Below are 15,333 nucleotides of genomic sequence, written 5' to 3' on the forward strand. Positions count from 1 at the left end.
TGAACCAGCTTCGTAGTACAGGCCTCTGGTTTCAGACAGAGGGTGAAAAGAGGTGCTGCAGCGCAGGCAGTAGGAGGAAAGTCACGTACAATGTGTTGGAGCGCTAGCCAAGAGGAGTGTTACATAGTGATGTCACTATGCTCCTGAAGTAAACAAAGAAGTTGAATGGACATTTTTTAGGCAGGACACTCAGGGATTTTAGCCTTTGCAGACCATTTACATGCACTAACACCATTAGAAAGCACTACGGGGGGAAGGGGGGACACCAGGACATTGTTGTGGAGAAGAAAGAAGCCGAAGCTTCTTCAAGCAGAATCAGTTAATTTATAAAGTGTTACATCGCTGTTTGTTTACCCTGCTGATGGGCTGAGGGTCATCTCGTTGTTGTTGTTGTTGTTGTCTCAAAGTGATGTCACTAAGTAAACAAAGGAGTCAAATGGACGTTTGGAGGCAGGAAACTCGTGTTACGTGCACCAATAGAAAAGACACCAGGAAATTGTTGGGGTGAAGAAAGAAGCCGGAGCTTTATTTAGAACGTGTGTTACATGGCTGTTTGTTTAACCTGCTGATGGTTTGAGGGTCATCTCAGACGTTGTTGTTGTTGTTGTTGTTATTGGGGGTGCTCTCGGACGTTGTTGTTGTTGTTGTTGTTTGGGGGTCTCAGTGTACTCGATCCCAGTCGTCCCTGATGCCCTGGATCCACTGGTTATAATTGGACACCTTGGTGTAGATGCCCAGTTTGTCCTGGCGTCCGCAGCCCTCTCCCCAGGACACGAGGCCCAGCAGGAACCACGTGTCCCGGTACAGCGTCACCATGGGGCCCCCGCTGTCCCCCTCACAGGCGTCCTGCCTCTGGCCCAGGACCCCCGCACACAGCACGTTCTCCGTGATCGTATTGGTCATGTGACGGACGCACAGGTCTCGCTCCACCAACGGGATATTGATGATGTTGAGCGCGGAGCTGAAGGTGCTGCTGTTCATCTCCTCCTTCCCCCAGCCGCTCACTACGGTCGCGGTGCCGTTCAGGTGGAGCACTCGCTCGGCCAGGTCGCTGGAAGGAAGGCAGGCGGGGAGGATGAACTCTGAGAAAGGAGCGGGTGTTTCGAGGCGCAGGAGGGCGATGTCGTTGTCGTACGTGCGGGTGTTGTAGTTCGGGTGTTTGAAGTACTCCAACACCTTCAGGTTCACCTCGGTGCCCTCGAACCTGAGCCGCTCGTAGTCTCCTGAGGGGAGGAGTTACAGGTTCATTAAAGGTGAGTAGCAGTTACGTTGAAGGTGATTGACAGCAGTATTTTACTTTTAGTTTCACTGGAAGGTTAAATCTGGTCTTGCTAAACTGAGATAGTTCGTTTTTAAAGGATCTGTAAAAACCCTGTTTTCTATGCAGGCCTCCTCACTGTAGTAGATCTCAAAGGTAATGTCCTTAAACCTCTCGCTTGGTGTGTCCTGCACGTTTCTTCAGATACCTGCTGAGGCACATTCAGTAATAACGTTTAGATCCTCTCACCGAGTCTCACTTTGAAGCGCAGGCTGTTGTCGAGGCAATGCGCCGCCGTCAGCACCCAACTCTCAGCGATCAGGACGCCCCCGCAGGCGAACTGCCCCTTAGCGTTCATCAGCAGCACCTGAACACACAACACAACACACACACACACACACACACACACACACACACACACACACACACACACACACACACACACACACACACACACACACACACACACACACACACACACACACACACACACACACACACACACACACACACACACACACACACACACACACACACACACACACACACACACACACACACTGCTGTAACAAACTCACATTTAAAAACCTTTTAAAGAAACTGGGAAGATGGTTTAAAATATCTTCCTATTTCACATCATATCTCATATTTATGAGTTACAGTACAGTACAGGGGATTTACAGGTGAGTTGCAGGGAAATTGAAGGTGAGTTGAAGGTTAATTGAAGGTGAGTTGCAGTTTAGTTGAAGGTGATTTACAGGCAGGGGCGGATATACCGGGATGGCATGGAGTGGCAACTGCCACCCTAAAAATAGCCTTGCCACCCCAGCTGGCAGCTTTGTTTTGAAAGAAAAGTTGTGGCTCATCGAGCATTTATGAGAGAATGTCCGAGTGCAAGTGAATGCAGCACAAGACGCAGTCTTGTAACCCCTCCCCCGGCCCTGCCGCGAGCTTGGAAGTATGATTGGCGGCGATTTCATTTGAACTGGACGGCACAATGCGAGAAGCATTCTGAAGCACTCTCAGTAGGTAAGGGCTTTCCACTGGATCATAACTGCAGCGATGTTTATGTTTGAGCTGAATACACATTTTCTAACCCTAACTGATGCAGTTAGTCACTTCTTTAAAGTTTGTTCTTTCTGATGTAAAGTCAAGGTTGTAAGTGTTTGCAATGAAGTCGTGGGGCGCTGAACTGTTCTTTTGATTCTTTTGATACATGATATAATTACTTGTCTTTACAAATTTGAAGGAGGGTGAGCAAGCATCTTGAGGAACATTCATCATTAACTCTCCAGAAACTATAGTTTATTTAATAATAACACTGAATATGTGAATCATAACAGTGATTGACAGCTGATAGGAATAATATGATTGTTAATATTATCATATTCATTCAGACAAACATCGATGAGACAGTTCATTAATGTACTTATTGCAGCAGTCTGTATATATTTGGTTCCCCTGCTGGTCTAAGAGTGAAACTCATTCAGTTATTGTTCAGTTCAAATTCATGAAATGATGTCTGCCAGCTTATATATATATATATATTTAAGGCTTTACTGATGAGCCACAATAATGTCACCTAATGTTATTGAGTTAAAAATATTCATATTGTGGCTTTCCAAGTTAACATTGATTGATATGACTGAGATTAAATCAGCATATACTTCTGCCAGGGGATGCCACCCCTCAACATCTCCTGCCACCCTCTGGCCACCCCATGAATATTTGTCTAGATCCGCCCCTGTTTACAGGTGAGGTGCAGTTTGGTTGAAGGTTAATTGCCGGTCATTTGAAGCTGGGCTGCAGGTGACTTGCAGGTGAGTTCCCCAGCCAGTCAGCAGTTGAGAAGTAGCCACAGGTGAAGTGAGTTACCTGCCAGGGACTCTCCCCCTTCTTCCCCACCTCCCCCCCCACCATCCAGGGCAGCAGGCCGTCCATCGGCTTGGTGTACGACGACCTGCTGATCAGCAGCTGACCGCAGGAGGAGGGACCTGCTCAGAGAGAGGGGATTAAAGACGATACACCTGAGTGAAGGTGAGAGCATGGTGTTGTTGAGAACATCCTGAATGTCCTCTTCCAACATGAGAGTAGCATGATAACAAAGGTATCCCAACTGTAGCTGTGAACATGACAGGATGTGTGATTACCTAGAAGAGCATCAGGACTGTTTGAGGCATATGATAGCTATGTGATTAACATGATGATTCAGCCTCTATGGAGAGAGACATCAAGCATGCTCATTTCTGACGTGGAGCTAATCTGAAGTAAACATTGAATACTGCTTTCTATTCCTCCATCTTGTGACTGTGTAACTCCCTCTCTTGATATCAGCATGTGAAGGACACTGTTCAGAACTAGTTGATGCTCTGTATGTGATGACTCCTTCCATTCTGGAGAGGATCACAGATACATGGATCCTGAGGTTGAAGATCAAGCCGGGGACCAGGGAGAGTTAACATTTTTAAGTATTTAGAAAAAGTCATAATTTTGAGATTTTGAGAAAAAGTCATAATTTTTAGATTTTGAGAAAAAGTCATAATTTTGAGAAAAAGTCATAATTTTTAGATAAAGTCATAATTTTTAGATAAAGTCATAATTATGAGGGAAAAGTCGGATTTTTTAGATTTTTGAGAAAAATTCAGAATTTAGTGAAAAAGTCAAGAACTTTTGAGAAAAAGTCAGAATTTCTATATTTTTGAGAAAAAGTCTGAATTTTGAGATTTTGACTACTTCCATTCTGGAGAGGGTCACAGATGGATCCTGAGGTTGAAGCTCAAGCCGGAGACCAGGGAGGTTTCTCTAACAGGTGTGTAAAGTATGATCAGTCCTCCTCACCGATTGGGCTGCACTTCTTGGAGTCGTCGTGCAGTTTGTATCCGCTCACGCAGCTGCAGCTCCTGCTCAGGTTGTCTTTGCTCTCCGAACACGAGTGACCACAGTCGCCGTTATCCACGGAGCAGTTAGTGGCCGTCTGAGCTGCACGGAAACACACCTCAGTACACACACCTCAGTACACACACCTCAGTACACACACCTCAGTACACACACCTCAGTACACACATCAGTACACACCTCAGTACACACCTCAGTACACACACCTCAGTACACACCTCAGTACACACCTCAGTACACACCTCAGTAAACACACCTCAGTACACACACCTCAGTACACACCTCAGTACACACACCTCAGTGCACACACCTCAGTACACACACCTCAGTACACACCTCAGTACACACACCTCAGTACACACACCTCAGTACACACCTCAGTACACACCTCAGTACACACCTCAGTACACACCTCAGTACACACACCTCAGTACACACACCTCAGTACACACATCAGTACACACACCTCAGTACACACCTCAGTGCACACCTCAGTACACACACCTCAGTACACACACCTCAGTACACACACCTCAGTACACACACCTCAGTACACACACCTCAGTACACACACCTCAGTACACACCTCAGTACACACCTCAGTACACACCTCAGTACACACACCTCAGTACACACCTCAGTACACACACCTCAGTACACACCTCAGTAACACACCTCAGTACACACACCTCAGTACACACACCTCAGTACACACCTCAGTACACACCTCAGTACACATATCAGTAACCACCTCTAGTACACACCTCAGTACACCACCTTCAGTACACACCTCAGTACACACCTCAGTACACACACCTCCGTACACACACCTCAGTACACACCTCAGTACACACACCTCAGTACACACTTCAGTACACACCTCAGTACACACCTCAGTACACACTTCAGTACACACCTCAGTACACACCTCAGTACACACCTCAGTACACACCTCAGTACACACCTCAGTACACACACCTCAGTGCACACCTCAGTACACACACTCACATGCACACACTCACATGCACACAATCACATGCACACACTCACATGCACACACTCACATGCACACACTCACTTGCACATCATGGGAACAACATCCTGCACATGTTGACCATTTCTGCTTCACTTGACCTCGTTCTAAATCTGCACAGCTCTGCACTTTGAATGTAGTATTCATCATATTTTAATATATCTTTGATTTATGTGTCTTTGTAAAGGGATTTGATGAGTTGTGGGTGAGTTGCAGGCTACTTGCAGGTGAGGCTAATTGCAGGTGAGTTGCAGGCTAATTGCAGGTGAGGCTAATTGCAGGTGAGTTGCAGGTTAATTGCAGGTGAGGCTAATTAAAGGTGAGGCTAATTGCAGGTGAGTTACAGGCTAATTGCAGGTGAGACTAATTGCAGGTGAGTTACAGGCTAATTGAAGGTGAGGCTAATTAAAGGTGAGTTACAGGCTAAAGTGAGTAATTGGTGAGTTCTTAATTAAGGTGAAGTTGCAGGCTAATTGCAGGTGATTCTAATTAAAGGTGAGGCTGATTGCAGGTGAGGCTAATTAAAGGTGAGTTACAGGCTAATTGCAGGTGAGGCTAATTGCAGGTGAGTTGCAGGCTAATTGAAGGTGAGTCTAATTAAAGGTGAGTTACAGGCTAATTGAAGGTGAGACTAATTGCAGGTGAGTTACAGGCTAATTGCAGGTGAGGCTAATTAAAGGTGAGGCTAATTGCAGGTGAGTTACAGGCTAATTGCAGGTGAGGCTAATTGCAGGTGAGTTACAGGCTAATTGAAGGTGAGTCTAATTAAAGGTGAGTTACAGGCTAATTGCAGGTGAGACTAATTGCAGGTGAGTTACAGGCTAATTGAAGGTGAGTCTAATTAAAGGTGAGTTACAGGCTAATTTAAGGTGAGGCTAATTAAAGGTGAGGCTAATTGCAGGTGAGGCTAATTGCAGGTGAGTTACAGGCTAATTGAAGGTGAGTCTAATTAAAGGTGAGTTACAGGCTAATTGAAGGTGAGTCTAATTAAAGGTGAGTTACAGGCTAATTGAAGGTGAGTTAATTAAAGGTGAGTTGCAGGCTAATTGCAGGTGAGGCTAATTGCAGGTGAGTTACAGGCTAATTGAAGGTGAGTCTAATTAAAGGTGAGTTACAGGCTAATTGCAGGGTGAGGCTAATGCAGGTGAGTGCAGGCTAATTTAAGGTGAGTCTATTAAAGGTGAGTTACAGGCTAATTGCAGGTGCGTCTAATTAAAGGTGAGTTACAGGCTAATTGAAGGTGAGGCTAATTAAAGGTGAGGCTAATTGCAGGTGAGTTACAGGCTAATTGCAGGTGAGGCTAATTGCAGGTAAGTTACAGGCTAATTTAAGGTGAGTCTAATTAAAGGTGAGTTACAGGCTAATTGCAGGTGAGACTAATTGCAGGTGAGTTACAGGCTAATTGAAGGTGAGTCTAATTAAAGGTGAGTTACAGGCTAATTGAAGGTGAGTCTAATTGAAGGTGAGTTGCAGGCTAATTGCAGGTGAGGCTAATTGCAGGTGAGTTACAGGCTAATTAAAGGTGAGTCTAATTAAAGGTGAGTTACAGGCTAATTGCAGGTGAGGCTAATTGAAGGTGAGTTGCAGGCTAATTGCAGGTGAGGCTAATTAAAGGTGAGTTACAGGCTAATTGCAGGTGAGGCTAATTGAAGGTGAGTTGCAGGCTAATTGCAGGTGAGGCTAATTGAAGGTGAGTTGCAGGCTAATTGCAGGTGAGGCTAATTAAAGGTGAGTTACAGGCTAATTGAAGGTGAGTCTAATTGCAGGTGAGTTGCAGGCTAATTGCAGGTGAGGATAATTGCAGGTGAGTTGCAGGCTAATTGCAGGTGAGGCTAATTAAAGGTGAGGCTAATTGCAGGTGAGGCTAATTGCAGGTGAGTTCCAGGCTAATTGCAGGTGAGTCTAATTAAAGGTGAGGCTAATTGCAGGTGAGTTGCAGGCTAATTGCAGGTGAGTTGCAGGCTAATTGCAGGTGAGGCTAATTAAAGGTGAGGCTAATTAAAGGTGAGGCTAATTACAGGTGAGTTGCAGGCTAATTGCAGGTGAGGCTAATTGCAGGTGAGTTCCAGGCTAATTGCAGGTGAGTCTAATTAAAGGTGGGTTGAAGTTAAGTTGCAGGTTAATTGTAGGTGTATGTTTTCAGATCATGACTCACGCTGGTTGCAGTATTTGCCCTCGTATCCGGGCTCACAGCGGCAGGCGTAGTCCTGGTACTGGTCCACACACACTCCATTCACACACATGTGGGACTGGCACTGGTTCCCATCTGAAAACACACGTCAATACATTTCCCACAATGCCGTGCAGCAGGCCGCTCAGAGACAAAGGAGAAACTCTGACTTAAAAACACAAAACACGTGTTTAGCCATATACGTTTTTCTGCTCGCTTCACTACGTTTAACCCAAACGACATAAAAGCCCACTTACTGCAAAGGAGACGCTTAATATTTAATTATTACATAGTTTGAACTTAACTTAAGAGCAGCCAAGCCAATGCTAACTGTACACATCATGACATTACTTCTTCTACATATCCTTTAATAAGAGCTAAATATATAAAAAATAAAACTTGTTAATTATAGACTTGTTTAAACAGGTTCAAAGGTTCTTACCTGTGTACACTGTCCAGAACTCCAGCTGTGAACACACAAATAGAAAGTCTCACTTAATGCAAGACACGTAAAGGAGCTGCTTAATCGCATCGATCAATCAAAGTTTATTTATAAAGCCCAATATCACACATCCTATATTTGTCTCAGTGGACTTTACAGTTTGTGCAGAATATCAACATGACCCCCTCAGGATACTCTGATTGGTTAGCTGGCCGTCTCTGTTGTGATTGGTCAACTGCTTAGAGATGTCCCGCCCCTTAGCCTATCACGTACAATGTGCTAGAGCGCTAGCCAATAGGAGCGTGAGTGTTCCATAGTGATGTCACTATGTTCCGGAAGTAAACAAAGGAGTCCAATGAAGGCGTTTCAGTGTTTTGGAGAGAACAGGGTCTCTTCCAAGTTTTGCAGGAGGAATAAAATGTTTAAAGTTCACCTATTATGCAAAATCCACTTCTTCATGTCTCTTCTACATCAACATGTGTCCCCTCTTCTTCATGTCTCTTCTACATCAACATGTGTCCCCTCTTCTTCATGTCTCTTCTACATCAACATGTGTCCCCTCTTCTTCATGCCTCTTCTACATCAACATGTGTCCCCTCTTCTTCATGTCTCTTCTGCATCAACATGTGTCCCCTCTTATTCATGTCTCTTCTACATCAACATGTGTCCCCTCTTCTTCATGTCTCTTCTACATCAACATGTGTCCCCTCTTCTTCATGTCTCTTCTACATCAACATGTGTCCCCTCTTCTTCATGTCTCTTCTACATCAACATGTGTCCCCTCTTCTCCATGTCTCTTTCTACAATTCCCTAAACATGTGTCCCCCTCTTCTTCATGTCTCTTCTGCATCAACACGTGTCCCCTCTTCTCCATGTCTCTTCTACATCAACATGTGTCCCCTCTTCTTCATGTCTCTTCTACATCAACATGTGTCCCCTCTTCTTCATGTCTCTTCTACATCAACATGTGTCCCCTCTTCTTCATGTCTCTTCTTACATCAACATGTGTCCCCTCTTCTTCATGTCTCTTCTACATCAACATGTGTCCCCTCTTCTTCATGTCTCTTCTACATCAACATGTGTCCCCTCTTCTTCATGTCTCTTCTACATCAACATGTGTCCCCCTCTTCTTCATGTCTCTTCTACATCAACATGTGTCCCTCTTCTTCATGTCTCTTCTACATCAACATGTGTCCCCTCTTCTCATGTCTCTTCTACATCAACATGTGTCCCCCTCTTCTTCATGTCTCTTCTACATCAACATGTGTCCCCTCTTCTTCATGTCTCTTCTTACATCAACATGTGTCCCCTCTTCTTCCATGTCTCTTCTACATCAACATGTGTCCCCTCTGTGGAAAGAGACTCTGAAAGTTTCAGGAACAAAGATTCTCTCTCTTTTTGATCCATTTCTATAAAAACCTGTCTGAAAATGAGCTGATCAGATTTTGGCCACTTTATGATGTCATAACGATGTTGTGTCTTGTGTAACCATTAGCCAATCAGCAACCAAGGTAACCCCCCCCCCCACCTTATCACCTGAATCTCCTCTAGAGCACCATTGTGTTCTTCTTAACCAATCATCTCTCAGAGGGGCGTGGCCAGCAGCAGCTCATTAGCATTTAAAGCTACAGACACAGAATCAGCACTTTTGAAACAGGAATGAAACAGAGGGGATTATGGGTAATGCTGCAATGATCTGTTTGGTATTTGGAGCCAAACACTTCAGAGACATGTTCTGTATATATATGAGACCTGTGATATATTGATGAAAAAGAGTGTAATAAGGGACCTTTAAGATTCATTTGGAGCATCTTACCGTAGCTTCCCTGGTCTGGAAAATCTCTCGAGCCTCTTCAAAGTCACACCTCTCCTCCACACACTCGCGCTCCATGGAGGCCGGCTTCAGTTCCTCCAGGAAGGAGTTAGCACGTCGGGATCTGAGCAGCATGTGGGCGCCGCGGGGCTCAGAGAACACTGAGGGACGAAGAGATCATTATAACGCCTTCAAACCCCTCCTGTAACACGGAGCCCGTTTCCTACACCATGCTAAATGTATGTGTGCATAAAGCTGAGTTATGATCGGTCACAATAACACAGACTTTGGTGATGATTAAATAGTTTACAGTGAGATTGACTTTTGACCTTACAAATAAACTGAGATGTCCACACAAATGATCTTCAGCAAGTGTTGATTTAAAAAAGCAATTTGTAGGTTGGATATTTGCAAACCTTTTTTTGTGTATGTATTAATAATTTAAGATGTAAATTAATTCCAGTTTCTTTGTAGTACTTTCTATTTTGATTGTGTAATTTGGTGGCATCAATGTGTGCATTTAATGGAGCAGTTGCTTTAGGGCCTCATACAGTATAGCCCTTAAGGTCAAATAATGAGATCCTCAACTTTATCAATTATAAAGTTATTTGTAATTATTACCTGAGAACCGGGGGTAGTAAGGCAAGGCAAGTTTATTTATATATACCTTTCAACACAAGGCAATTTAAAGTGCTTTACAAAAATGAAGGACATTAAGAAAAAGGCATTTAAAATCAGTCATTAAAAAGAAAAGATAATAAAATAAACATTAAAAGAAAAAGTACATGGATCAAAGTTACAGTGCAGTCTAAGATATGAATAGTTCAATTAAAAGCAGCGACAAAAAGAAAAGTCTTCTTGCTGGATTTAAAAGTAGTCAGAGTTGCAGCGGACCTGCAGGTTTCTGGGAGTTTGTTCCAGATATTTGGAGCATAATAACTGAACGCTGCTTCTCCATGTTTAGTTCTGACTCTGGGGACAGAAAGCTGACCAGTCCCTGAAGACCTGAGAGATCTGGATGGTTCATCATTTAGCAGGAGGTCAGAAATGTATTTGGGCCTAAACCATTCAAGTGCTTTATAAACCAGCAGCAGTATTTAGAAATCTATTCTTTGACACACAGGAAGCCAGTGTAAAGACTTCAGAACAGGAGTGATCCACTTTCTTAGTGTTAGTGAGGACTCGAGCAGCGGCGTTCTGAATTAGCTGCAGCTTCCTAATAGATGTTTTAGTGAGACCTGTGAAGACACCATTGCAGTAGTCCAGTCTACTGAAGATAAAAGCATGGACAAGTTTTTCCAAATCCTGCTGTGACATTAGTCTTTTAATCCTAGATATATTCTTTAGGTGATAGTAGGCTGATTTAGTAACTGTTTTAATGTCACTGTTGAAACTCAGGTCAGAGTCCATGACTACACCTAGATTTCTGGCTCTATCTGTTGTTTTGAACATTGCAGACTGAAGCTCAGTGCTAACTTTTATACATTCTGCCTTGGCTCCAAAGACCATTACCTCAGTTTTCTCTTTGTTTAATTGGAGAAAGTTCTGACACATCCAGTCATTGATTTGTTCAATGCACTTACTCAGTGTTTGAATTGGAGCATAGTCTCCTGGTGAAATTGTTACGTAAATGTGTGTGTCATCTGCATAGCTATGGTAACTTATTTTGTTGTTCTTCATTATCTGAGCCAGTAGGTAGCATGTAGATGTTAAAGAGAAGAGGCCCCAAGATGGAGCCTTGAGGAACCCCACATGTCATATTTGTCAACTCAGATGTGTATTTACCTATAGAAACAAAGTTGTTTCTGTCCTTTAAGTAGGATTCAAACCAATTCAGAACTGTTTCCGAAAGTCCCACCCAGTTCTCCAGTCGGTCTAGTAATATGCTGTGGTCAACAGTGTCAAACGCAGCACTGAGATCTAATAATACTAACACTGAAGTTCTGCCACTGTCTGTGTTTAAGTGGATGTCATTGAATACCTTTACAAGAGCAGTCTCAGTGCTGTGGTTTGGACGAAAGCCTGATTAGTACTGTTTCTTGTTTTTGGAAGTGGTGTAAAGTAACTAAGTACATTTGCTCATTTGTAAATTAGTAACTTTTAAGACCTTTTTTTGACAACATGAATTCAGTTATCCCTGAGAATGTTAATACCGTATATTATAACCTTGGACTGTTTATGATAATAAAACTCACCTGACAGACTGAGAGCCGACGCCGACCACAGGGCGGCGATGACAGACACACAGAGGAGGAGGCGGGACATGACCTCTGAAAAACCTACAACACATAACAGAGAAAACAGGTATAGTGCAATAACATTAATTTATTTGGATAACTATTACTTTTACAGCCCTTCTTGTCGGCTGTGGTGTTTGTGCATTGAAATAGTTTTGTTTTCGTGTCTTTTGATCGCAATGATCAGGACTACCACTCAGTATGTAGTGTCTCTACTTTAAAGAGTCCTCTCCTGCTGATGTTCAGGTGTATATCAGTATGTAGTGTCTCTACTTTAAAGAGTCCTCTCCTGCTGATGTTCAGGTGTATATCAGTATGTAGTGTCTCTACTTTAAAGAGTCATCTCCTGCTGATGTCAGGTGTATATCAGTATGTAGTGTCTCTACTTTAAAGAGTCCTCTCCTGCTGATGTTCAGGTGTATATCAGTATGTAGTGTCTCTACTTTAAAGAGTCCTCTCCTGCTGATGTTCAGGTGTACATCAGTATGTAGTGTCTCTACTTTAAAGAGTCCTCTCCTGCTGATGTTCAGGTGTATATCAGTATGTAGTGTCTCTACTTTAAAGAGTCCTCTCCTGCTGATGTTCAGGTGTACATCAGTATGTAGTGTCTCTGCTTTAAAGAGTCCTCTCCTGCTGATGTTCAGGTGTATATCAGTATGTAGTGTCTCTACTTTAAAGAGTCCTCTCTGCTGATGTTCAGGTGTACATCAGTATGTAGTGTCTCTACTTTAAAGAGTCCTCTCCTGCTGATGTTCAGGTGTATATCAGTATGTAGTGTCTCTACTTTAAAGAGTCGTCTCCTGCTGATGTTCAGGTGTATATCAGTATGTAGTGTCTCTACTTTAAAGAGTCCTCTCCTGCTGATGTTCAGGTGTATATCAGTATGTAGAGTCTCTACTTTAAAGAGTCCTCTCCTGCTGATGTTCAGGTGTATATCAGTATGTAGTGTCTCTACTTTAAAGAGTCCTCTCCTGCTGATATTCAGGTGTACTATCAGTATGTAGTGTCTCTACTTTAAAGAGTCCTCTCCTGCTGATGTTCAGGTGTATATCAGTATGTAGTGTCTCTACTTAAATAGTCTCTCTCCTGCTGATGTTCAGGGGTACATCAGTATGTAGTAGTCTCTACTTTAAAGAGTCCTCTCTTGCTGATGTTCAGGTGTATATCAGTATGTAGTGTCTCTACTTTAAAGAGTCCTCTCTGCTGATGTTCAGGTGTATATCAGTATGTAGTGTCTCTACTTTAAATAGTCCTCTCCTGCTGATGTTCAGGTGTATATCAGTATGTAGTGTCTCTACTTTAAAGAGTCCTCTCCTGCTGATGTTCAGGTGTATATCAGTATGTAGTGTCTCTACTTAAAGAGTCCTCTCCTGCTGATGTTCAGGTGTATATCAGTATGTAGTGTCTCTACTTTAAAGAGTCCTCTCCTGCTGATGTTCAGGTGTATATCAGTATGTAGTGTCTCTACTTTAAAGAGTCCTCTCCTGCTGATGTTCAGGTGTATATCAGTATGTAGTGTCTCTACTTTAAGAGTCCTCTCCTGCTGATGTTCAGGTTGTATATCAGTATGTAGTGTCTCTACTTTAAAGAGTCCTCTCTGCTGATGTTCAGGTGTATATCAGTATGTAGTGTCTCTACTTTAAAGAGTCCTCTCCTGCCGATGTTCAGGTGTATATCAGTATGTAGTGTCTCTACTTTAAAGAGTCCTCTCCTGCTGATGTTCAGGTGTATATCAGTATGTAGTGTCTCTACTTTAAAGAGTCCTCTCCTGCTGATGTTCAGGTGTATATCAGTATGTAGTGTCTCTACTTTAAAGAGTCCTCTCCTGCTGATGTTCAGGTGTATATCAGTATGTAGTGTCTCTACTTTAAAGAGTCCTCTCCTGCTGATGTTCAGGTGTATATCAGTATGTAGTGTCTCTACTTTAAAGAGTCCTCTCCTGCTGATGTTCAGGTGTATATCAGTATGTAGTGTCTCTACTTTAAAGAGTCCTCTCCTGCTGATGTTCAGGTGTATATCAGTATGTAGTGTCTCTACTTTAAAGAGTCCTCTCCTGCTGATGTCAGGTGTATATCAGTATGTAGTGTCTCTACTTTAAAGAGTCCTATCCTGCTGATGTTCAGGTGTATATCAGTATTGTAGTGTCTCTACTTTAAAGAGTCCTCTCCTGCTGATGTTCAGGTGTATATCAGTATGTAGTGTCTACTTTAAAGAGTCCTCTCCTGCTGATGTTCGGTGTATATCAGTATGTAGTGTCTCTACTTTAAAGAGTCCTCTCCTGCTGATGTTCAGGTGTATATCAGTATGTAGTAGTCTCTACTTTAAGAGTCCTCTCCCTATGATGTTCAGGTGTATATCAGTATGTAGTGTCCTCTACTTTAAAGAGTCCTCTCCTGCTGATGTTCAGGTGTATATCAGTATGTAGTTGTCTCTACTTTAAAGAGTCCTCTCCTGCTGATGTTCAGTGTATATCAGTATGTAGTGTCTCTACTTTAAAGAGTCCTATCCTGCTGATGTTCAGGTGTATATCAGTATGTAGTGTCCTCTACTTTAAAGAGTCCTCTCCAGCTGATGTTCAGGTGTATATCAGTATGTAGTGTCTCTACTTTAAAGAGTCCTCTCCTGCTGATGTTCAGGGTGTATATCAGTATGTAGTGTCTCTACTTAAAGAGTCCTCTCCTGCTGATGTTCAGGTGTATATCAGTATGTAGTGTCTCTACTTTAAAGAGTCCTCTCCTGCTGATGTTCAGGTGTATATCAGTATGTAGTGTCTCTCTTTAAAGAGTCCTCTTCCTGCTGATGTTCAGGTTGTATATCAGTATAGTATGTGTCTCTACTTTAAAGATGTCCTCTCCTAGCTGATGATCGTTCAGGTGTATATCAGTATGTAGTGTCTCTACTTTAAGAGTCCCTCTCCTGCTGATTGTTCAGTGTATATCAGTATAGCTAGTGTCTCTACTTTAAAGAAGTCCTCTCCTCGCTGAATTGTTCAGGTGTATATCAGTATGTAGTGCTCTTACTTTAAAGAGTCCTCTCCTGCTGATGTTTCAGGTTGTATATCAGTATGTAGTGTCTCTACTTTTAAGAGTTCCTCTCCTGCTGATGTTCAGGTGTATATCAGTATGTAGTGTCTCTACTTTAAAGAGTCCTCTCCTGCTCGATGTTCAGGTGTATATCAGTATGTAGTCCTCTCTACTTTAAAGAGTCCTCTCCTGCTGATGTTCAGGTGTATATCAGTATGTAGTGTCTCTACTTTAAAGAGTCCTCTCCTGCTGATGTTCAGGTGTATATCAGTATGTAGTGTCTCTACTTTAAAGAGTCCTCTCCTGCTGATGTTCAGGTTGTATATCAGTATGTAGTGTCTCTACTTTAAAGAGTCCTCTCCTGCTGATGTTCAGGTGTATATCAGTATGTAGTGTCTCTACTTTAAAGAGTTCCTCTCCTGCTGATGTTCAGGTGTATATCAGTATGTAGTGTCTCTACTT

At 42.9% G+C, this 15,333-nt stretch overlaps 1 protein-coding gene across 1 annotated transcript in view; it reads right to left on the reverse strand.

Annotated features, from left to right (window-relative positions):
- Positions 1-496: 496 nt before the first annotated feature.
- proca (protein C (inactivator of coagulation factors Va and VIIIa), a) overlaps positions 497-15,333 on the reverse strand; it is a 17,037-nt gene continuing 2,200 nt past the window's right edge. The window contains exons 2-9 of the mRNA XM_034217762.1: positions 11,807-11,890; positions 9,615-9,772; positions 7,799-7,823; positions 7,342-7,452; positions 4,097-4,237; positions 3,134-3,252; positions 1,508-1,625; positions 497-1,223 (exon numbers count right to left, since the gene is read on the reverse strand). Of these exons, the coding sequence (XP_034073653.1) occupies positions 661-1,223; positions 1,508-1,625; positions 3,134-3,252; positions 4,097-4,237; positions 7,342-7,452; positions 7,799-7,823; positions 9,615-9,772; positions 11,807-11,876 (1,305 nt within the window). The 5' untranslated portion in view covers positions 11,877-11,890 and the 3' untranslated portion in view covers positions 497-660. The remainder of the gene's footprint in view (positions 1,224-1,507; positions 1,626-3,133; positions 3,253-4,096; positions 4,238-7,341; positions 7,453-7,798; positions 7,824-9,614; positions 9,773-11,806; positions 11,891-15,333) is intronic.

Source organism: Gymnodraco acuticeps, unplaced genomic scaffold (genome assembly GCF_902827175.1).
Source record: "Gymnodraco acuticeps unplaced genomic scaffold, fGymAcu1.1, whole genome shotgun sequence".
Taxonomy (NCBI): domain Eukaryota; kingdom Metazoa; phylum Chordata; class Actinopteri; order Perciformes; family Bathydraconidae; genus Gymnodraco; species Gymnodraco acuticeps.